Source organism: Phocoena sinus, chromosome 18, assembly GCF_008692025.1.
Source record: "Phocoena sinus isolate mPhoSin1 chromosome 18, mPhoSin1.pri, whole genome shotgun sequence".
NCBI lineage: Eukaryota > Metazoa > Chordata > Mammalia > Artiodactyla > Phocoenidae > Phocoena > Phocoena sinus.
The window spans coordinates 5,032,678-5,058,164 of record NC_045780.1 but is presented as its reverse complement, the minus strand read 5'-3'; the positions used below and the strand labels follow the sequence as shown (position 1 = coordinate 5,058,164).

At 39.8% G+C, this 25,487-nt stretch overlaps 1 protein-coding gene and 1 long non-coding RNA gene across 6 annotated transcripts in view; one reads left to right on the top strand and one right to left on the bottom strand.

Moving 5' to 3' along the window:
• The window catches only part of LNX2 (ligand of numb-protein X 2), an 82,305-nt gene that overhangs the window by 54,029 nt on the left and 2,789 nt on the right, over positions 1 to 25,487 (top strand). For all 5 annotated transcript variants that reach the window (XM_032611394.1, XM_032611396.1, XM_032611397.1 and 2 more), the window contains 5 exons: positions 3,211 to 3,579; positions 7,011 to 7,148; positions 10,581 to 10,758; positions 15,407 to 15,638; positions 23,939 to 24,097. In XM_032611394.1, the coding sequence (XP_032467285.1) occupies positions 3,211 to 3,579; positions 7,011 to 7,148; positions 10,581 to 10,758; positions 15,407 to 15,638; positions 23,939 to 24,097 (1,076 nt within the window). The remainder of the gene's footprint in view (positions 1 to 3,210; positions 3,580 to 7,010; positions 7,149 to 10,580; positions 10,759 to 15,406; positions 15,639 to 23,938; positions 24,098 to 25,487) is intronic.
• LOC116743132 overlaps positions 6,552 to 25,487 on the bottom strand; it is a 31,036-nt gene continuing 12,100 nt past the window's right edge. Inside the window, exons 5-6 of the long non-coding RNA XR_004346689.1 lie at positions 7,729 to 7,926; positions 6,552 to 6,951 (exon numbers count right to left, since the gene is read on the bottom strand). This is a non-coding gene — a long non-coding RNA (uncharacterized LOC116743132). The remainder of the gene's footprint in view (positions 6,952 to 7,728; positions 7,927 to 25,487) is intronic.

The window sequence follows — 25,487 nt, the reverse complement described above, 5'->3', positions numbered from 1 at the left end:
AAACCTTCCCTGTGTTCCCGACTTCCCAGCTCGCAGTCCGAGTCTGCTGGCTGCCCTGACATTTTGACACCCGGGCGGCCCAGACCAGGAGAGCCCGGTTGCTCCTGTCTGCAGCTCATACAGCGTTCTTTCTCTCTCCTGTTTTCTCCCACTTCCAGCCTCTCTGTTAATGTGTACATTCATTTTTGTGTTTTCTTTTTTGCTACCAGTGATGTACTAGCATTGGGTATTAACATTTGTATATATTACTCATTCTTTTTCTAAGTTCTAAAGGTAAAAACAAATGCTTTGTTTTGTTTTTTTGCGGTACGCGGGCCTCTCACTGTTGTGGCCTCTCCCGTTGCAGAGCACAGGCTCCGGACGCGCAGGCTCAGCGGCCATGGCTCACGGGCCCAGCCGCTCCGCGGCATGTGGGATCTTCCCGGGCCGGGGCACGAACCCGCGTCCCCTGCATCGGCAGGCGGACTCTTATCCACTGCGCCACCAGGGAAGCCCCAAATGCTTTGTTTTTATCTGCATTTCTTTGAATACCATTGAGGTTAAATAGTTTTTCAGGCTTTATTTGCTAATATATTTCAGCAGCGGGCCTTTTACTCTTCTATTTTAGAGAATTGTGTTTAGTAACATAACTGAATCCTTACAACTCAAATAAAATTATAGTTATCTGGGGCTTCCCTGGTGGCGCAGTGGTTGAGAGTCCGCCTGCCGATGCAGGGGACACGGGTTCGTGCCCCGGTCTGGGAGGATCCCACATGCCGCGGAGCGGCTGGGCCCGTGAGCCATGGCCGCTAAGCCTGCGCGTCCGGAGCCTGTGCCCCGCAATGGGAGAGGCCACAACAGCGAGAGGCCCGCGTACCGCAAAAAAAAAAAAAAAAAAATTATAGTTACCTGAAATTATTGACTACAATTTTGGAAATTAACTCATAGCTATAAATTTACATTGTAGAAATTCCAAGGCACTATTATTGTTTATGGAGGCACACATTAATATCTCTAGTAATGATCATCTTAATAAGTCCAGTTTAATGATTCAAATTGGTAAGAAAAGTAAGAACACATAACCTGGTTAATGGATTCAAAAGGATCTCTCCTACTATGGGCCCTGACTTCTGCTCGGCCTCTGACTGGTATGCTGGAGCCAGTAAGTAAAGCCACGCCCCTTGCCCAAATGTGGAGTATTTATGGTCATTCAAAAGTAAACGCTGGGAAATAAGGCTGCTTGGAATTTTTTTACTACCTGGTTTACTACCTGGTCCAACCCTGTATAAGATACATAAATAATATAGTGAGCCCATCTGAAAATCCCCAAGAGTGGTAAAGATGGTTTATAGAGCAAAGAGCTGCCAAGCCGCCTGTGCTTCTATTTTAGCAAACTGTATGCAGTGACAGGGTGTGGCTTTGGTCTTCCCGCATTAAACACACACACACACACACACACACACACACACACACACACACACACACACCCACCCACCCCTATTCTACTAAATAGCCTCTTGGAAGAGGAGACCCATATAACCTTCAAGGCCTTTTGTGATGCAGCCTTTTAAGCAGTTTGAAGGAAAAAAATAGTTATAAATTACATCAGTGTCACTATTAAAGATAATATAACTTTTGAAGCATTATGAAGAATGGGTATTTTCAGTTTGGTCCATCATCAGTGACTGAGGCCTGCTCAGGTTTGAAGGAAAATAATTGCAGCCATATGTTCATTGCATTGGTACAAAACACATTTAGCCGAAGTGGTAGAGTTTACTATTGCCGGTGCTATTTTTACGAAGCCTGGAGACAGTATTTTATCTGGTCTCTGCTTTCTCTGCCTTTCGCCAGCCGCCACACATTCATGAAGGAAAAACGCTTCTTCCAGCTGTGGGATATTCCACACCTACTTCACAAGGATACTGTGAGGCTGCATGCTTGCACTCGGCTGTGGCTGGACTTCAGCCGGATATTTCGTAAAGTCATTTGTGATATACCTGAACATAAGAAGGAAAACTGTGCGCCTAGAGAGGTAGCTCTTAGCTGAGGAGCCAGAAATGATGGTTTTTGATTAATGGATTCATGTCAGGGTAGTTTTTTCTAGAAACTGCCTTAATTCCCTGCTTGACCCTGTATTCAGTGTTTTTATTGCGGCCTCGGATGGCTGCCAAATGCATAGATGTTGCAGACGTGGGAGAATAGCAACTTTGTGTATGACATCTATGAATTTGATGACTGCATTTTTAAAGATGCCAACAGGCCCAAATCAACAAAATTCAAGTTAACAGTGTTCAAAACTACCAACCCTGGATTTACAGAAAGGGGGGAGGCCTTGCTTCACATAGGTTTCATGTGAAAAAAATTTAAGGAGTTGAGGTGATCACACCTCACCCGGAGCCTGTCACATAACCGAAGTTCAGAGCGCTGGTTCCCCCTCACTTTCACCTCAGGCAGATTCAGAGGAGCTCTCACTGTGATAAATACCAAGAACTGTGCTAATTCCTCTAACTAGGTAAATAACTGAAGGTGGGTATATTTTCTCAGTGACGTTACAGGTCCAAGGATCCGTCACTGTACTTATTTCAAGGTTATAAAGTTTAATAAGTAAGTGTTCTGTATTAAATTATGCTTCTAAGATACATGTTACACTTGTGTGCCGAAGAATTAGTGGAATTATGACTAGCGGCTTTTCTTTAAAGTAAAAGTCACTCATCTAATATAAGGCTGTATACTTGAGTGCACCACTTTCCTTAAAACTCTGTTTTCTCTAGCTTAAGTGTATTTCATTTTGGAAAAGTAAATTTGTAAACCAGTAGAACTTCAGTTTCTGCTCCACTAGAACGAGTCTTTCATGAGCACTTGCCACATCTGATGTTGTCTAGTCGTGCACTTCCTGACCCTGTGAAGTGGATGGTAAACACGTTTTACAGGTGAGGAAACAAGTTCTGTAATTTGCCCGAGGTTATCCAGTTATACGGCAGAACCCAGGACCCTCATTCAAGACTATAAAGCCTGTGATCTTGACGACTATTCTCTACTTAATGCTAGTCACTATAAGTTAATTTTAGGAACTCTGTACGTTTTAAAATGTCTTTGGAGTGCTTGTCTTTGTAAGTAACGATTGTGTATCATTTTCACAACGTCAGTTTCCTTCGGAACCGTTATATGAACATTGCTACAAGCTGGGAAGATAAAAGATTGTCACGCTTCGGCCGTCACCCTCTTTTCCAGGTCAACCACCACAACATCAGCAGCGTGTCCCACAACCACGCCCGCGCCGTGCTGTCGCAGCCCTGCAGCACGCTGCACCTCACCGTGCTCCGGGAGAGACGCTGCGGCGGCCGCGCGCACAGCCGCCCCGTGGGCGGCTCGCCCCCGGAAGAGGTTTTCCAGGTGGTTCTTCACAAACGGGACTCTGCCGAACAGCTCGGCATCAAACTCGTCCGAAGGACCGACGAGCCGGGCGTCTTCGTCCTCGACCTGCTGGAAGGGGGGCTGGCGGCGCAGGACGGCAGGCTGAGCGGCAACGACCGGGTGCTGGCCGTCAACGGCCACGACCTGAAGCACGGGACACCCGAGCTGGCTGCCCAGATCATCCAGGTGAGCCCCCCTCGCGCCCACTCCAGACCCTCAGCCTTCCTGCCGTCGCTCAGCCTTGGTTCTCACTAGCAGGTGACACAGGGATCCAGGGGGTGCTTGAGACTTCGTTGGACAGTCAGGCACAGCTACCTAATTCTTCACAGTCCACCCAGTCTAACCTCAGCCCAGGTGACTCCCTTCTGGTGTGCACACCCATGAACTTGTAGGCAGGCTGTTTCTGGAGGAAAGGCCCTACGGTTTCACGTGGCAGATGGCAGTGTCCACACTTCACAAGGGAGAAGGTGAGACCCCAAGGAGCTGTGGTCACCGAGGGTGTAGCTCACCTGGTCTCTTCACTCACCTCTCACCTTTACTGCACAATCCATAAAAATGAGGGGGGAAAATCACTTTTTATTCAGAGCAACTTATTTCTATAGTGCCTTTTTTTTTTTTTTTAAAGGAATTCAGAGCATTTCAAACACATAACATTGTCCTCACAGTATCTCTGGAGGTAGTCATGGTTAGAGAAAAAACATGTTTTTAGTAAGAGCATCAAAGCAGATACATTAAAACCATCCGAGAAGATCTTTAGGCTCTGCAGCGTGCTGTGGCGTTTAACGTGGCTGTCTCCTGCAGCCTTGTACGAGGGTGAAGCAAAATGGGAGCGTTTAAGCGAGCACCACACACACTACCAGTGGAAACCAGGCATTAGTTAATATAACCGAACTTTTGGAATTAAGGTCGGTTGATAGTCACGAAAATAGGTATATATATATATATATATATATATATATATACATAGAATCAAATAACAATGAGATGTTAACACTAAGAAAACCCACGTCTCACTCCCCTTTAACCTACTGCCTTTTCTCCCACTTTTTGGTTCAATATAGCCTTAAGGAAACACACACACACACGCTCACAGCCATATTGCATTGAGAGGCGGTTCAGGTATTGGTCTTATTTCATAGACTCGAGGCTTAAAAAAATTGAATGCCTTGAAATCCCCTCAAATCAGAGGCAGCATTCGGGGCACCAGGAGCTTTACCTGTGGATCACGCCAGCTGCTGCACTGCTGAGATCAAGTTCATCTTGTGGGGGGCAGGGGGAGAAGAAGAAAGTTAATCCATTTTTGGGATTTGTTAACAAATAGGCAAGTCGAGTGGACAAGTCGAGTGGACTTTTCTGAAGTGAGAAGTCCGATCAGTAAGATGGAAAGGAAGAGAGAAATATATTGCCTGTATATATTTCAGGCAATGTTAAAGTACACTAATTCCTAAATAGATGGTCCTTACTAAATTTCTAACCAAAATGTAGAAAATATAGTTACACAGGTAGAAAACACATTTAAAATTTTTCATGATATATTTTATTTGGATTTTTATAATGCAAATAGTTGCATATTTTGTGCTATGATTTTCCCCAGACTATAGAAAACTCAAGTTGCTCAACTTCTTTTTGAAAAAAAATGAAGTCTCATCGAGGATTATAAAAATAACACATATTGCATGTCTAAAAAGGAGCACACTGAAGATAAAATACTGAAAAGAAGTTACAATCAAATTCAGTCTAAGCACCCCAAGGTATATCAATGTTAAGTGTTTGGAGGACATCCTTACAAACTTTTGAGTGTGTATGTCCACAGATAGACACAAGTTTACACAATACTTACACACGTGCTTATCTTGTAAATTCTGAGTTTGCAACTTTGTCAGCAGTATGTTGTGAACTTCTTACCATGAAAGTGTAGAACCCCATCATGATCTTTACTAGCTGATTCACTCAATGTTCCCCTATTGACAGACTTTCATGTTTTGTTTGTTTGCATTTTGAGACATTTTGCTAAACTTCCCTCCAGAAAGATCAGATCATACCAATTTATACTCCCAGCATTGTGTACTACTCAACTATGACTTAAGCGTATTGTTATTTGAACATCTTTCATTTTTAAAAATCTTGAATTTAACAGAACTTTTTTTGCTGTGTTTGAAACCCTGACATATTAGATGTGCCTTCTGTTTAAAGTCAGCCTAAACCCAAATGTTGGTCCATCATTTAAGTCCTAAATGCCCACTTCCATCACATGCACAGAATTTTGTCTTTCAAAAAATCTAGAATGATCAAGGATTTGTTTCTATTAATAATAGGTTTTGCATACGCAGGGGTTTTCCAATAAAAGTTGAAATACTAATTAGAGTATTTGGTGGTTATGAGGTAGTAAGCAGTAATGAAACTAATTCTGTACATGTACATTGAAGTCAAGTCACAGATGGAGCGTGTCACCACTTCACACCGTGCAATCAAATGATGTGAAGTGTGAGAGTTTTCAACATCAGGATTCTGCTTTGTATTTACCCCTTAGATCAAGTACCCAGACTCTGTGCTTTGGGAATCTGGCCACGTATTGCTTTTCTTTCAGTTAGTTTGAGAAACTTGTTTGAAATTTAGTTGAATAAAATGCTTGAATAAGCAAATGTTTTTTAGATGGACATAAACATTAACACTTATTCTCCAGTTTAAAAACTAAAACTAATACAGTGATGTATGTCAATTTATCTCAATAATACTTGGGGAAAGAACTGAAAATAGTGATTTCTTAACATTACTGACTGTAATCATGGGGGAGGTCCCCACTTTCTACCACAATTCCTTGAAAGCAGGCCATCATAATTTCCCATAGGAGTAATAATGCAATTGGGAATTGTGGTCATGACCAAGAGTCACCTTCAAATAAATCAGGCCTGTACTTTAAATGCAAAGATAAAATAACTTTTAAAAATAGATGTACATCTACGTTTAAAATATATATGGATATAGATAATGGGCCTCTAAATTTAAAATGATAGTCACAAACCTCTAATAAGATAATTAACACAGGTGTGTAATATTTATATAAGTACAATCTCATACAGGATCTCTAGAATCATTCTTTCCAGGATTATTTAAGCTGATGTCCTATTTTTGACTCAAACTTAGAGCAAACAGAAACAAAGCTGTGCATAGTTTCACTGATTATTACTTCCAAAATAGCCACCATGGAATTTATTTGTAAAGTCGCAGTGGATTTTAATCAGGTTTCGAATCAGTTCTTCCTCATTTATTCTTTCCTTTGCTCTCTCCCTCACAACGCCAAGGCCAACCCTGAAGGGGCAGAGAAGTATCAGAAGAAAGTTACCCTTCAGGAAATCATGGGGAAAGAACAAGGGCAGTTTGCTTTGCCTGGGTTGTTGTGGAAGCGGGCTTGGGGAGAGTCTGTCCAAGAGCCGTGCACATGCGTCTCAGCTGCAGACGTCTTGAAACATGAGCTCACGAGAAGAGCTCCCTTCTCTGACCACCGGGTGCCTGCAGTCACCCCCAGGCAAGGCACTGGCTCGGTGGAGAGTGCCTGTGCTTTGTGAAATGAGAAGCATCGTTAATGACTGGCAGCTGTGTCTGTGTGTTTTCTCCAGGCTAGTGGCGAGAGGGTGAATTTAACCATTGCTAGACCAGGGAAACCCCAGCCTGGAAACGCTGTCCGAGAAGCAGGAACTCAGAGCAGCCAGCACCACGCACAGCCGCTGCCTTACAACAGACCCAGCTCACATAAGGTAAGGTGCCTTGTTTGTGGTTCTTAATTCATCCACCCTCAAAGGATGATCATTACAAGCTGGGAAGATTTAGGAGGGCTGTTAACTCTGTTGGAGAAAGTGCACTAGGTGTTTGCTTGGGATGCGCAACGTGATTTGCTGCCTTGGAGAGTGACTGCATTGTCTCAGTCCCTCAACCAGTAGAGTTTCTTGGTGGGGAAGGACCCTCTGCCAGGTGATTGATGAGAAATGTTTGAGTGTCCAGAAAAATCTTCGGTTTGTTTAGTTCTGCTTGAAAGTGGGGTTTATCTTGGCTTACTCATTTAAAGGTGACAGTTGGTTATGTAACTGAAAAAGCATAGTGAAGACAATGATTGACAGCCTGTACTTAGCAACTGGATAGCTTGCCTACAACAGACTTGATATGTGCATATTAAACATATAACTCATAGACTTCGACAGCTACATGTATAGCATATTTTTTGTTATATGAATAGTGTAGGAAGACTACCCTAAATATTTTAAAATTCCTGTATGTTGAGGATTTTCCCTGCTTCTTCAGTATTTTACCGGTTTTATAATATATACCAAGGTCATTTACCTGTGCTGAGCATCTTGATACTGTCTCACTTTAGTTGCAGAAATTTTAAAAGGGTGGTAGTTCATTCTTCTTTTTTTTGGTAGTTCATTCTTGATATTGTTTCCTTCATTTGAACTCACTTTCTGGTAGGCTGGGGTTTCTTTGGTTTTTTGTTTCCTTTTTTTTCCGGCTGGGCATGTGGGATCAAACCCGTGCCCCCTGCAGTGGAAGCACGGAGTCTTAACCACTGGACCACCATGGATGTCCCAGGCTGGGATTTTTAAAATGATGTTTACTCAACTGTGTGAAAATATAAGCTAAATATGAGCTTCCAAAGTCCTTCTCTTTAAGTAAAATTATAAGTTACTAAACAAAAACATCTGTTGGTCTGCTTAAAACCACAGGAAGTTCCCTGTGGGCTAAAATGACTTCTTAATGTAAGTACAGTATTTGAGAGAATACTTACCTTTGGAATGTCACAGGTACCCTAAGAAAGCATCCCTTAAAGGCACAAGTACTTTTCGCCCATCAGGTTTATCTGGTTTTCTGAGCTCAAGTATATAGACTTGTCACTGGTCTTTGGTTTAGTTAATATTTTTAAGAAAATGTAACCACAGACTTGTTCTCATTTCTGAACTGAAAGTATGAAGGAAACCTATAATATTGCCTTCATGATGATGACTATGAAAAAGGAGTTATTGTTTTGGAGTTTTGAATAGTTCCATATGGCTTGTCCTTACTTTATGTATTACATATATATTCCTAAAATTACAATATAAGGCAAAAATTGATTATTGAACCTTTTATGTCACTGAATTTTACAATAATTTGAGATACGAGTGTCTATGACATGACTTTTAAGACAATTTTTAAAACTGTACTTAGTCATCCCAACGTCCATATAGAGAACTCTGCTTATTTGTTTGGGGAACATACTTTTCTCTCAACTCTGCTGCTCTTATTGTCTTTAACTTTCTGTGACAATGTTTTAAATAGTAATGCTGAATTTATTCTTATTCTGTGTACTCTGCAACTCTTATTGGTTAGAACAGCCACATGAAATGTACTTTCAAGTGTTAGCTATTTGCTACTAATATACTGCATTTGTTATATAAAATCCTGATTTAGAAAAATAAGGGTCTCCTAGGGAAAATAAACAGATTCACCAGAAAACGTGTTCAGATGATTATAATCATCATTAAAAATTACAGTACATTAGCCTGCTACTAGGCCTCTTAAGTAGCTGCTTAGATAAACATCTGTATGATTTAGAACTTTCCTTGAAGTGTTCTGAGTATAATCTTTGAAGTCTGGTTTGGTTCCTGAGGAAAAAATAATGTATATATATATCTGAGCCATCTAGAGGAATAAAACAACCACCTTTAATTGATTAAATACCTGCAAGCCAAAATTGCTTATAAATATACTCAAGACTGAGTTTACATGAGTTGTCTTCATAATAAAGTGGGTTTTGCCCAATTTTGAAGGATACTAAGATAGGTTTCATACCTTTAAACAGGAGACTGCCTTAAGACATTTCCAAGTTTTCTACTAGGTCATAACATTTTCTAGGAACACCAGGCTGTTATTGCAGTAGTTCCCTTAATAACATTTCAAGAGTACATGGATTCCAGGACCAGAGCAAGGGGGATGGGCCTGCAGTCCCAGGGCCTGATTCACAGATTTGTCAACACTTTCAAATAATGTCACTAAAGGCATGTTATAATTCCGTAAAGGTAACTCATATTTCTATTGTTGATATTGTTAATGTTATTATCTACATTTTCTCAGAGCTGATAAATGTTGGAAACCTTTTGAGACATTAGCTTCCACTGTTACACTTAACAGGACAGTAGTCATGTGGTGTGGGTACATATAAACAATATGTATACATATTATGTGCACATATGCAAAGCATATGTTTATATATTTGCATCTGCTCAAATCCCTATGCAGGAACTTACAGTTGTATGATTTGGGGCAAGTTACATGACCTCTCTAAGTTGCTTCCTCATCCATAAAATGGGGCCAATAATAGTACTTACTTTTCAGGACCACTGTGAAGATTAATAAAATGACGCATGTAAAGCTGTGAGCTTTTTGCACATAGTTAAGCCTTCGATAAATGTTATTTTAATATTCGTATTGCATATGTACACCTTGATTTTGTTGAATTCTAGTTCAGAAAAGTGGTATTTTAGATTCTCCTTTTCTTCCAGGAGTATCTCAGTAATAGGTAACAGTAACAAATGTCAGTAAAAATAGCTTTTCCCTGAGAACATAGTTTGTTGGGGATTTATTTCCCTGTTATTAACTTCAGAAATTCAATTATTTCACATCCTTTTATCTTTTCACAAATTTTGAAGGTAGATTTGCACCTGCTTCACGATTGAGTGCTCTGATAAATAACCCTTGTTAGTCAGAATCAGAAGAGAGCTCTGTAGCTTTCTTCTGGCAGTTAGTAAAATCCACACTTTTATACTATGTCAACTTTTCTCTCAAGGAATATAGGAGAAAAATGGAAGTAAAATTAATTGGCTTCTCTTCAGAATCTTAAAATTCAAATGCATTATCTACTTTCACATCTGGGAGCTGAAGGTAATTATGCTTATTTTACTTTTGACTTCCCCTATGTCAACAGTCCTGAGTTTTTCAGTTCCATATATAGTCCTGTGAAAATACAGTAGTCCAAAGTTTGCCATTGTGATCCACAGGGCTCATGGGCCTCTGAAGAACTGTGTATTGCTTTCAGTTCTATAGTGATTTTTTTTTAATGACTTTAAAATTGCCACGTTATGTTTTTACTTTAGCTGTCATTACTTCAACTATATATATTATTCATTATCCAATAAATTTATTCCTTTCATGTTCAGGATCTTGCCCAGTGTGTTACATGCCAAGAAAAACACATTACTGTAAAGAAGGAACCACACGAGTCCCTTGGAATGACAGTAGCTGGGGGCCGAGGAAGTAAAAGTGGGGAACTGCCCATCTTTGTGACCAGTGTGCCACCTCATGGCTGCCTTGCACGTGATGGCAGAATCAAGAGAGGTAAGCTAGGATCTTGTACAGTTTCACCACATCTCCCAAAGTCAACTCACATTTTTAAAAATAATGTCTACAAAGTTTCCTATTAAACATGGCTTTTTAAAATCCTTTAAAATGTCCTGTACGTAATGGAAGCATAAAGCCTCTCTATAAGGTTAGAAAAATGCCTAACGTAAAGGGAAATTGCTGAAGCTTAATAATCTTTCTAACAGTTACTCTGACTGTTGGATTATTTTATGTTGGAAAAGACCCTCTAAGAGATTTATGCTTCCAGCATTATGGTAGACCAGATACTTTGAAGGATCATCTCACTGAAATACACTTGTTGCCTATTAAAAAGGTGTCTGGGTGGGAGGAGGATCACAGAAGAGGTGGAGCAGAGACAAACTTAATAAAAAGGAGTTGTTTTTAGGGATTAATTCATTCAGTTTCACAACCCCCACTGATTGATACTATATAATTTGTGTGGGTGGGGGTGGTAGTGGTAACAACAGCATTCTCCATACACTTGGTTCATATGGAAAAGTGAGTCTTGAAAGCTATTTCTCCAAAAATGAAATCATACACAAATATTAACTGATCCAAGACCTAAATGTAAGAGCTAAAACTTTTAGAAGAAAATCAAGTGTAAACCCTCATGGCCTTGGATTATGCAACAGATTAATCAATGGTTATCATAGATATGACACCAAAAACACAAGCAACAAAGACACAGAAACAATCAATGAAACTAAAAGCTGGTTCTTTGAAAAGATGAACAAAATTGATAAACCTTTAGCCAGACTCAAGAAAAAAAGGGAGAGGGTCTAAACCAATAAAATTAGAAATGAAAAAAGAAGCCACAACCAACACAACAGAAATATAAAGGACCGTAGAGACTACTGCAAGCAACTCTGTGGCAATAAGGGACAACCTAGAAGAAATGGACAAATTCTTAGGAAAGGTGCAATCTCCCAAGACTAAACCAGGAAGATATAAAAAATATGAACAGACCAATTACAAGTACTGAAATTGTATCTGTCATTAAAAAACTCCCAATAAACAAAAGTCCAGGACCAGATGGCTTCACAGGAGCATTCTATCAAGCATTTAGACAAGAGTTAACACCCATCCTTCCAAAACTATTACAAAAAATTGCAGGAGGAGGAGCACTTCCAAACTCATTCTGTGAAGCCACCATCACCCTGATACCAAAATCAGACAAAGATACCACAAAAAAGGAAAATTACAGGCCAATATCACTGATGAACATAGACTCAAAAATCCTCAACAAAATACTAGCAAACAATCCAACAGTACATTAAAAGGATCATACACCATGATCAAGTGGGATTTATCCCAGGGGTGGAAGGATTTTTCAGTGTCCACAAATCAATCAGTGTGATACACCACATTAACAAATTGAAGGATAAAAATCATATGATCATCTCAATAGATGCAGAAAAAGCTTTTGACAGAATTCAACATCCATTTATGATAAAAACTCTCCAGAAAGTGGGCACGGAGGGAACCTACCTCAACATCATAAAGGCCACATATGACAAACCCACAGCTAACATCATACTCAATGGTGAAAAGCTGAAAGCATTTCCTCTAAGATCAGGAACAAGACAAGGATGTCCACTCTCACCACTTTTACTCAACATAGTTTTGAAAGCCCTAGCCACAGCAATCAAGAGGAGAAAAGGAAATAAAAGGAATCCAAATTGGAAAAGAAGTGAAACTGTCATTGTTTGCAGATGACATGACACTATATACAGAAAATCCTAAACATGCTACCAGAAAACTACTACAGCTCACCAATGAATTCGATAAAGTAGCAGCATACAAAATTAATACACAGAAATCTGTTGCATTTCTATACACTAACAATGAAAGATCAAAAAGAGGAATTAAGGAAACAATCCCAATTACCACTCCATCAAAAAGAATAAAAATACCCAAGAATAAACCTACCTAAGGAGGCAAAAGACGTGCACTCTGAAAAGTAAGACACTGATGAAAGAAATCAAGGATGAGACAGATGGAAAGATATACCATGTTCTTGGATCAGAAGAATCAATACTGTCAAAATGACTGTACTACCCAAGGCAATCAACAGATTCAGTGCAATTCCTATCAGATTACCAATGGCATTTTTCACAGAACAGTAAATTTTAAAATTTGTATGAAAACACAAAATGCCCCGAATAGCTAAAGCAATCTTGAGAAAGAAAAATGGAGCCGGAGGAAACAGGCTCCCTGACCTCAAACTATATACTACAATGCTACAGTAATCACAACAGTGTGGTACTGGCACAAAAACAGAAATATAGATCAACGGAACAGGATAGCCCAGAAATAAATACACGCACTTATGGTCTATTAATCTACAGATGGCCAAAAGGCATGTGAAAAGATGCTCAACATCACTAATTACTAGATATCACCTCACACCAGTCAGAATGCCCATCATCAAAAAGTCTACAAATAATAAATGCTGGAGAGGGTGTGGAGAAAAAGGAACCCTCCCTACAGTGTTGGTGGGAATGTAAATTGGTACAACCACTATGGAGAACAGTATGGAGACTCCTTTAAAAAATAAAAAAGGAGCTACCATATCCTGCAATCCCATTCCTGGCCATGTATTTGGAGAACAGCATGATTCGAAAAGATATGTGCACCCCGATATTCACATCAGCACTAGTTACAACAGCCAACACATGGAAGCAACCTAAGTGTCCATCAACAGAGGAATGGATAAAGAAGATGTGGCACATATTACAGTGGAATATTACTCAGCCATTAAAAAGACGAAATAGTGCCAGTTGCAGCAACATGGATGGACCTAGAGATTATCATACTAAGTGAAGTCATATAGAGAAAGGCAAATATCATATGATATCAACTTATATAGGGAATCTAAAAAAAATACAAATCAACTTATTTACAAAACAGAAACAGACTCACAGACTTTGAAAACAAACTTATAGTCACTGAAGGGGAAACATGGTGGAGAGGGATAAATTAGGAGTTTGGGATTACAGAACCCTTATAGCTCAATAATAAAAGACAAACAACCCAATTTAAAAATGGGCAACTGATCTGAATAGACATTTCTCCCAAGAAAATACACAAATGGACAATAATCACTTGAAAAGATACTCAGTGACATTAGTTATTGGGAAATGCAAATTCATCGCTAGGCTGAATGTAGAAAAAAAAGACAGTAACATTTGGCAAGGATGTAAAGAAATCGAAACTCTCATATATTTGCCAGAGAGAATGTAAAACAGTACAACTGTCTTGTAAAACAGTTTAGCGGTTCTTCAAAAAGTTAAACAGTTGTCATATGACCCAGCAATTTCTCATTCCTAGTGAAATGAAAGCATGTTCACACAAAAACTTGTACGTGAAGGTTTATAGCAGTATTTTCCATAATAGCCAAAAAGTAAAAACATCCCACATGTCCATTTACTGGTGAATGGATGAAGAGACTGACTTATCCATACAATGGAATATTATTTGGCCATAAAAAGGAATGAAATACTGACACATTGTACAATATAAATGAATCTTGGAAACATGCTAAGTAAAAGAAGCCAGTCACAAAAGACCACATGATTCCATGTATATGAAATATCCAGAAAAGGCAAATCTATAGAGATGTTAAGTAGCTTAGTAGTTGTTTAGGACTCAGGGAAGGGAACTGATTACTAATGGGTACAGGGTTTTGGGGGTGGTGATAAAAATTTTCTAAAAATGACATGATGGTTGTACAACTCTGTGACTATAAAACCATAAAACTACAGACTTTAATTGAATGGTATATGAATTATATCTTCAGAAGGCTTTTTTAAAGTTATTTGTTCTGTTGTGGAATTTGAGGTAATTTTATTTCCTTCTTGTTATTTTATGTTTTCGAAGTTTCCTACAAAGAGAATGTTTTGCTTTAATAATCTGAAAAATGATGAATTGGGGGAGCAGGATTTTCCGCGGGCTTTCTTAGTACAAACGTTTGTGCTTCCTATAAAACGAATCCTTTCCTTCCTGACCTTTTATATGAGCCTCATTGCTCTTTTTTATTGTATTACTTGGCAGAGCAACAAAGACTACTTTTCTTCTTCAAGCAGGACATGTTCAAATCACAAGTTTCATTTCTTTGTGTAGGCCCAAGGGTATCTTCTCTACATACTGAGATGATTGCACTGAGTGAACTATGTAGGGCTGTCTAGATGTATAAAACCGTATCAATATAAAGTAGCATGTATTAAAAATTCCCTTCTAAGAGCAAAAGATCAAATCACTTTCTAATTGGAAGGAAGGGTAAGAAGAGAAATGAAGGTGGCCAGGGCCCGTCCACAGCTATACCAGGGCTGATGATGTGGACCCCAACTGAATTCCAGAGCCTCGAGCCAAACCTTTTCCTACATACTATTACATTATTTAAAATTTTTGAATTGTTTAAAATTTTTGAATTGTTTTGGAGTGTTGTCCATGAATTGGATTTTTCCTCAGTATTCTAAGAATTATAAAGAGAAAAATGGTCTTTTCCCTTATTATGTCATCTGAGTTTTTGGAACTAACCTTTGTTAATTAGCTTACAGATGGCAGGATTTACAGGGAAGTAATCACTTGGCGGCTCATTTTTCTTGCTCCCTTATTTGAACAGGTGACATCTTGTTGAATATCAATGGCATCGATTTGACCAGTTTAAGTCACAGTGAGGCTGTGGCTATGCTGAAGGCCAGCGCCGCGTCGCCCACGGTGGCCCTGAGAGCACTGGAGGTGCAGGTTGTGGAGGAGGCCGCCCACGGCCCAGATGAGCAGCCCAGCACTGTCAGCGAGAATGAGTATGATGCCAGCTGGTCCCCGTCATGGGTCATGTGGCTTGGGCTGCCCAGGTACTGCAGCTTTTCTGTTGTTTTATGGAAAATCGCAATTGCAACCTTCATCGGGGTATAGCACAGCAAATTAAGAACAAAGCTGAAAAGACTTACCTCTGTTTACAAAAATAAATAAAGCTATTCTGTTCATTCCTACAAAAGGCTCCCCAGTGGGCCAGCTATGAGATTGGGTGGTCAGTCTCTTGCTTAGAACAGCTTTACCAACATTCACTCTGATACATGCTTAGATTTATGTGCATTTTTTCACCGGAAAAAATAGGTCAAAGTGTGGGGCCTTTCCCTATCCCAGAAGTATTTCTAAAAGCCCTACTCTTCCTACAAAAGGAGTGTAAAACTGAGTTTTTATTGGACATAAGAGTCTTTAGGCCACACCCTTGGTGTTCAAGCGTTCCTGCTCTTGACCCCCTTTAGGAGGAGGTCACAGCTCATGACCGGCTCACCAGACAGGACATTCTGTAGTTGGTCGGTGTCTGGTCGTGAGACATTTTGGAACCTCCAGGTGGTAGTTGTGTAATTTGGTACTGAGGTAGAGAGGATGTGAATTACCATCTTCATTTGTTTCCAACTCAGTTTAGATTCTTATTGTACAGAAGAATCCTGAAAACTGAAATATGATGAAACGTTTTGACTTTTAAACTGGTATGAAAATGACTGATTCTTTAAACTAAGCAATAAGAATATGCCCGTTTCTGAGCCATCTAGCTTCATGTGGAATAAATTTATAATAACTAGCATTTATACAGTGCTATATGGTTTATAAAGTACTTTCACATGAAGAATAACACAAAAAGCAAGGATATTGGATTTCATTTATTAATGTAACTTGCTGACTTGTCCTCTCAGTTAAAAGAAGAAGGAAAGTAAGAGGGCATAAAACTGTAATAGAATAACTGTTTCAGGGAACTCTAGGGCCCCTGTGGAGAGATTTTTCATGACAGAGATGATTAACTGCTTCATATGTTTAAAAACTGATTTTTTTCCCCATTAAAAAGTCAACATAGATTTAAATGGTTCCTATTCAACTCCTGCAGACATGCCATCTAAGTTGTGAGGTGTCAGCTGTCAGAAGGAACCTAACTGATCTTATTAAACACTCAGCCCAGAACTTTGTGTGTGAAGTTGTACCCTCATGCTGAACAGTTCTGCCCAAGTGCCCAACTCTGCTGCTGCACAGGCCAAGACCAATGGCGTCCTGGAGAAACCCCCATGCTTCTTGTAGCTTTCCTTATTTGTTATTCCAGGCTAGTTTTGGGGTCAGTACCTCTTCCTTTGTTCAGAGCATTTTCTGATGTGCCAGGAAGAATAACAAAGATTTTAGATAAGAAATGCACAGGATAGTACAAGGCAATCTACAGAGTCGATGCAATCCCTACCAAATTACCAATGGCATTTTTCACAGAACTAAAAAAAATTTTAAATTTGTATGGAAACACAAAAGACCCCCAAAAGCCAAAGCAATCCTGAGAAGGAAAAATGGATAAGTGATCAAGATGGCGAAGTAGTAGGACGGGAGGCTCACCTTCTCCCACAAATACATCTACATGTGGAACAATTCTCACAGAGTATCTACTGAATGCTGGCAGAAGACCTCAGACTGCTGAAAGGGCAAGAAAATCTTCACATAACCAGGTAGGACAAAAGAAAGAGAAAAAGAAAGTGAGACAGGAATCAGGACAGGACCTGTGCCCCTGGGAGGGAGCTGTGAAAGAGGAAAGGTTCCTGCATCCTGGAAGGCCCCCTCACCAGTGGGAAGATTAGCCAGGACAGAAGGGGAGCTTCAGAACCTCAGAGGAGAACGCAGCAGCTGGTTTTATGGCAGCCAGAGCAGTGGGAAGACTGCACAGGTGGTCAGTGCCACCACCCTGCACTCCCCAGACACATGTCTGCCCGTGCAGGTGGAACTTGGCCTTTGGAGATCAGACCTGGGGAGAGGACTGGGGTTGGCTGTGCAGAAACAGCCGCGGGGGATGGGGGGCTGAAATCTACTGTGACTGCACCTGAGGGTACACATGGAGGAAGCCTGGGCCACCTTAGAGGCCAGGCACCATTGTTTGGGGGATGCACAAGGGGAGGGGCAGGACCTTCCACTGTAGCCCTTTCCCCTGTGTGTGTGCTCAGAGGTCAGGACACTGCCTGCACAGGCTCCAGGAGCAGTAGCAAGCCGCCTCCTGCCCAGACGCCAGGGGCAGTCACAAGCCACTACCACCTCCCTCCTGGACTACAGGAGTGGTCGTGCGCTACCTCCGCTCCCATCATGTGCTCCAGGGGTGAGCCTGAGCTGCCACCACCACCCAGAATCCCAGGACCAGGCATCAGCACACTCCCTGTCAAGGGGCTAATGATCAGCACATGCTGAGGAGATAGGCTACATGCATCCATACTAAAGACAACCCTCGCACCAAATATACTAAACCCACACACGCTACACAGCAACGCCCCTAAATATAAACAGCACTCCAAGGCCAGAGTGAGAGATATATAACTAAATATAAGAAATACAATATAAGAAATGTAAGTAAAATGGAGAAACAGAGGAACCACTCCCAATTAAATGACCAAGAGAATTCCCCAGAAAGAACAAACAATGAAACAGACCTCTTCAGTATTTTCATTATCTCCTTGTTGAAATGGGTGTCTATTAGACTGAAGGAATTAAGAAAGGCTGTGGACAGAAATGCAGAGTACTGTAAAAATGAGCTAGAAACTATAAAGAGGAACCAAGAAAACTCATTTGCAGAGATGAAAGCTGAGCTAAAGGCAATGAACAACAGAATGAATAAGGCAGAAAAACGAATAAGTGACCTGGAAGGTAGAATAATGAAAATCACCCAATCAGGACAGCAGACAGAAAACCAAACGAAAAATAATGAAAGCAATATAAGAGACGTATGGGATAAAGTGGGTCAATCTACTTACAATATGAATTCCAGAAGGGGAAGAAACAGAAAAGGGGACCGAAATGTATTTGAAAAAATTGTGGCTGAAAACTTCCCCAACCTAAAGAAGGAAACAGATATCCAGGTACAGGATAAACAAGATAAACCCAAACAGACCTATACCAAGACATATTATAATAAAAATGGCACAAGTTAAAGAGAAGATTCTAAAGGCAGCAAGACAAAAAGAGTTAATAATAAAGGAAGCCCCCATAAGGCTATCAGCTGATTTCTCTACAGAAACGTTGCAGGCCAGAACGGAGTAGCAAGATTTCAAAGTCCTGAAAGGGAAAAGTATGCAACCCAGGATACTCTACCCAGCAAGATTATCATTTAGAATAGGAGAGAGAAAGAATTTCTCAGACAAGCAGAAACTAAAAGAATACAGCAATACTAAACCTATCCTAAAGGAAACATTGAAAGGTCTTCTCCAAATAAAAAAGAAGAATCTATAGAAAAGAGAAAGTCACAAGTGGAAAGAAAATCACTTAAATAAGCCAGTACAGATTAAAAAAAAAAAATTCTGTGAAAGTGATGATAATCACAATGAACAGCAAAAGGATGAACATGAAGATGTAAAAGAGGACACCAAAATCATAAAACGTGGGGGAGGAGAGTAAGAAAATGTAGACTTTTTTTTCCTAGAATGTGTTTGGCAGTCATAATATAGGCTCAATCTAAGGCAAATAGATATAGGAAGGGGGTAACATACTTGAAAAACAGGGTTAACCACAAATCAAAAGTATACAATAGATTCACAGAAACCAAAGAGAACATAAGTATAATACAAAAGAAAATCATTAAACCACTAAAGAAAAAGGGACAAAGAAGAAGTATAAAACCAATGAGAAAACAAGGTTTAAAATGGCAGTAAATACGTATCTATCAATAATTACCTTAAATGTCAATGATTAAATGCTGCAATCAAAAGACACAGAGTAGCAGATTGGATTAAAAAAAAAAAGAGCCCACAATATGCTGCCTACAAGAGACCCACTTTAGGGCAAAGGACACATACATTGAAAGTGGGGGAATGGAAAAAGATATTTCACGCAAATGGAAATGACAAGAAAGCAGGGGTTGTAATACTCAGACAAACTAGACTTTAAAACAAAGGCCACAAAGAAAGATAAAGAAGGACACTATATAGTGATAAAAGGATCAGTACAAGAAGAGGATTTGACACTAATCAACATATATGTATGTACCTATTGTAGGAGCACCCAAATACATAAATACTAACAACGAAAGGGAGAAATGGACAGGAATACAATAACAGTAGGAGACTTTAACAGCCCACTCACATCAGTGGACAGATCTTCTAGACAGAAAATCAGTAAAGCAATAAAGATCCTAACTGACAGAACAGTTAGACTTCATTTATATATTCAGGACATTACAACCAAAAAAAACCCAGAATACACAATTCTTTTCAAGTACACATGGAACATTCTCTAGGATTGACCACATACTAGGGCAAAATACAAGCCTCATCAAATTTAAGAGTATAGAAATTATCTGAAGCATCCTTTCTGACCACAATGGCATGCAACTAGGAATTGACCACAGAAAAAGAAATGGGGGGGGGGGGGGGAAATGGTTACATGGAGACTAAACAATATGCTACTAAAAAACCAGTGGGTCAACAAGGAAATCAAAGAGGAAATTAAAAAATACCTTGAGATAAATTACAGTGAAAACACAACCATACAATATCTACGGGATGCAGCAAAAGCAGTTCTCAGAAGTTCATAGCAATACAGGCCTTCATCTCAAATAAACAACCTAATAAAAGAATAAGAAGGACAAACAAAACCTAAAGTCAGCAGGAGGAGGAAATAATAAAGATCAGAGGAGAAATCAATAAAATAGAGATTAGAAGAACAATAGAAAAATAATCAGTAAAACCAAGAGCTGGTTCTTTGAAAGGATCTGGCCAGGCTCACCAAGAAGAAAAGAGAAAGAACCCAAATATACAAAATAAGAAATGAAAAAGGAGACATAACAATAGCGCAGAAATACAAAAACCATAAGGGAATACTATGAACAATTATATGCCAACAAATTCAGCAACCTAGAAGAAATGGACAAGTTTCTAGAAACAAACAGCCCACCAAAACAATCAAGAAGAAATAGGTAATTTGAACAGAGCAGTCACTAGAAGTGAGATAGAATCTGCAATTTTAAAGTTCCCTACAAACAAGAAGTCCAGGACCCAGATGGCTTCACAGGCGCATTCTACCAAACGTACAGAAAGGAGCTTACACCAGTACTTCTCAAACTCTCCCAGAAAACTGAAGAGGAGGGAACACTCCCAAAGACATTCTATAAAGCTATCATCACCCTGATACCAAAACCAGACAAAGACACGACCGAAAAAGAAAACTACAGGCCAATATCTTTGATGAATATAGATGCAGAAATTCTCAAGAAAATAACACATAAGATCATACACTATGACCAAGTGGGACTCACCCCAAGCTCGCAAGGATGGTTCAACATAAGCAAATCAATGTGATATACCACATCAACAAAAGACAAAAACCACGTAATCATCTCAACAGATGGAGAAAAAGCATTTGACAAAATTCAACATCCACTCGTGATTTAAAAAAAAAAAAACTCTTACAAAAGTGGGTATAGAGGGAACATATCTCAATATAGTGAAAGCTATTTATGACAGACCCACAGCCAACATAACACTAAATGGTGAAAAGCTGAAAGCCTTCCTGCTAAAATCTGGAACAAGACAAGGATGCCCACTTATCTCTTCTATTCAACATAGTATTGAAAGTCCTAGCCTCAACAATCAGACAAGAAATAAAAGGTATCCAAATTGGAAAGGAAGAGGTAAAATTGTCATTATATGCAGATGATATGATACTATATGAGAAAAACTCCACACACAAACTACTAGGACTGATCAACGAACTCAGCAAGTTAGCAGTATACAAGATTAACATTCAGAAATCAGCTGCATTTCTTTACACCAACAATGAACTATCAGAAAGGGAATGTAAAAAACAATACCTTTTAAAATTGCACCCCCCAAAATAAAATACTTAGGAACGAACCTGACCAAGGAGGTGACAGACTTACACCCTGAGAACTACAAAACGTGAATAAAGAAACTGAAGATGACTCAAGGAAATGGAAAGATATCGATTGGAAGAATATTGTTAAAATGGCCATACTACCCAAAGCAATCTACATATTTAATGCAATCCCTATAAAATGACATTTTTCACAGAACTAGAATAATCTAAAATTCATATGGAACCATAAAAGACCCAGAATTGCCAAAGTAATCCTGAAGAAAAAGACAAAGCAGAAGGCATAACCCTCCCAGACTTCAGACAGTACTACAAAGCTACAGTAATTAAAACAGGGTGGTACTGGCACAAAAACAGACATATGGATCAATGGAACAGAATAGAGAGCCCAGAAATAAACCCATACACCTACAGTCAATTAATCTTTGACAAAGGAGGCAAGAATACACAATGGAGAAAGAGTCTCTTCAGCAAGTGGTGTTGGGAAAGTTGGACAGCTGCATGTAAATCAATGAAGATACACCATACACAGGTCTCGCCATACACAAAAATAAACTCAAAATGGATTAAAGACTTAAATGTAAGGCTAGATACTTTAAAACTCTAAAGGGAAAACACAGGCAGAATACTCTTTGACATAAATCACAGCAATATCTTTTTGGATCCACCTCCTAGAGTAATGAAAATAAAAACAAAAATAAACAAATGGGACCTAATTAAACTTAAAAGCTTTTGCACAACAAAGGAAACTATAAACAAAATGAAAAGACAACCCACAGAATGGGAGAAAATATTTGCAAACGATGCGACTGACAAGGGATTAATCTCCAAAATATACAAATAGCTTATGCAGCTCTATATTAAAAAAAACAACCCAATTTAAAAAATGGGCAGATCTAAACAGACATTTCTCCAAAGAAGACATACAGATGGCCACATAGCACATGAAAATAGGCTCAGAATTGCTAATTATTAGAAAAATGCAAATCAAAATTACAATGAGGTATCACCTCACACCAGTTAGAATAGCCATCATTAAAAAGTCTACAAACAATAAATGCTGGAAAGGGTGTGGAGAAAAGGGAACCCAACAACACTGTTGGTGGGAATGTAATTGGTACAACCACTATGGAGAACAGTATGGAGGTTCCTTAGAGAACTAAAAACAGAGCTACCATACGATCCAGCAGTCCCACTCCTGGGCATATATCCAGAGAAAACCATAATTCAAAAAGATACAGGCACCCCAATGTTCACTGCAGCTCTATTTACAATAGCTAAGACATGGAAACAACCTAAACGTCCATCGACAGAGGAACAGATAAAGATGTGGTACGTGTATACGATGGAATACTACTCAGCCATAAAAAGAGTGAAATAATGCCATTTGCAACAACATGGATGGACCTAGAGATTATCATACTAAGTGAAGTCAGACAGAGAAAGACAATTATCATATGTCACTTATACATGGAATCTTAAAAAAATGATACAAATCAACTTATTTACAAAACAGAAACAGAGTCATGGACTTCGAAAACACACTTCCAGTTACCAAAGGGAAACATGGTGGGGAGGGATAAATTAGCAGTTTGGGGTTAACATAAACACACTACTACATATAAAATAGATAACCAACAAAGACCTACTGTGTAGCACAGGGAACTCTATGCAATACTCTGTAATAACCTATATGGGAAAAGACTCTGAAAAGAATGGCTATGTATGTATGTACAACTGAATCACTTAGCTGTGCACCTGAAACAACACTGTAAATCAACTACATTCCAATATAAAGTTAACAAACAAATACACAGGATAGCAAAACCTGTTTTTGAGCCCACCTGTGTCAAAAGAATACCTGTCAATAAACAGCCACTGTTCTGTGGATTCTCGGAGGTCTCTATTGTATGCAAACCCGTACTCAACAACTGTGGCTCACAGGGGCCGCCACCTAGGGTAGCAGCTCTGGTTTTCCTAAGAGGGAGGCTTTTCCACTATGATTTGCTGGGTGTACCAGACAACTGCTCATCTGTGTTTTGTTTTTTTTGCAGAAGATTCAGAATAATGAAAATAACCTGCACTGTCCTAAAATATCAGGCCACTGTGTGGGACTCTTCTGCATCCCAGGAGCCTTTTTAAGTGCTGATCACTGAGCTAAGAAAGTAGGCCAGATGAGAAGTTCTAGCATGTTGTTTATTGCTCCCCAGCAATGATGCACGTAACATGGTGTGTAGTTATAACAAAGGTGAACAGACTATAAAAAGCCTTCCCACTAATTTTTCTCGATTTCTGTTTTTGTTTATAGTGCCCTTCACAGCTGCCATGATATAGTTTTGCGAAGAAGTTACTTGGGAAGCTGGGGCTTCAGTATCGTTGGTGGATATGAAGAAAACCACACCAATCAGCCTTTCTTCATTAAAACCATTGTCTTGGGAACTCCTGCTTATTACGATGGAAGATTAAAGTGAGTCTTGTTATGTTTAATGATGTACTTTGTGTTTATTCTAGACTGGGGTCAGCTCCAAATCCAGCCTGGTGTCTGTTTTTATAAAGTTTTATTGGAACATGCCCACGCTCACTCGTTTGCGTTATCACCCATGGCTGCTTCCGAGCCACGCTGGCAGAGCCGAGTGATTCGCAGAGCCTGAGATATTTATCTACCATCTGGCCCTTTACAGAACAGTTTGCCAGCCCTGATCTAGACTGAAGCATCACCTTTACCATCTTGGCACTCATAGGTTCAGTGCCTGTTATTAGATTAACAAAATAAAGCTGAGTCGTTTGGACACATTGTGACGTGACAACTTGCTCTGAACACTCGGGTCCAGTCCTGTCATTAGGTAACTTTTTCTCTGCAGCACTTATGTCAGCCTAACATTCAATTTATGCAAGTCCACATGGGAGGGATTTTGTTGCATTTCTTGTTATATCCCTGGCAGCCATCACAGGGCCTTGCATATGTAGTAAAGTCTTCGTCAACACTGGATGGATGATGTGCGGGCCAGGCACAGGACTAGGTGCTGGGCACGGGTTACTGAATCTTCTTAGTAACCTGGGAGGTAAGTGCTGCTGTGGTTCCTATTTTATACGCAAGATAACTGAGGCTTCGACAGGTTAAAAACCTGCCCACAGTCGAACAGCTGGAAGTAGTTGACAGTGATTTAAACCAGGACCGTGTGGCTCAGAGCCTTTGCCATTCAGCCCCGCTACTGTCACCACTGGGCAAAAAGTACTCTCTCAATCTCTGTGCCGCCTCTTTTTCAAGGCTCAGGCACCGTGAGAAGAAAGAGGTCTTATATCAAGAGGTTACACAAGCAGAGGAGACGGGTGACCAAGTTCTTAGTGCCTAGTTTTGGATGAAAGAAACGGTCCTTAAAAAGTGGATGCTGACAGCCTCGTCAGTGTGCTGCACAAATGGGGAGTTTACACTGTTTGCAAACACAGAGCCACAGCTCGAGAATATCGGGACAGGTCGATCAGGGTTAGTGTGCTCCAGCTCAGTCTTACCCTGACACAGATGGAAAAACATCATTATTTTAGGAGGAAAGAGGAATGGGGGGATGACTTAACCGTTCTCTTAGCCAAGTTACTCAACCAGTCTGGGTCTCATGCAAATTATAAACTAACTTCCACTTACTTCCAAAAAGAAACTGAAGTAGCTCACAATAAAGTAGCATATTTGTATTCAAACTAAAGACTAAAAATCATAAAGGCTAGAAAGGTCTTCGGATTCATCATCCATTTGTGGTAATTCGCCTTGGAGGACAGTGAGCGTGCGTAGCTGACAGGAGGTGCGGGTCTTATTCTCAATTTAATTGAGCCCTTGAATGTATGAGCAGTAAGGATGAACAATG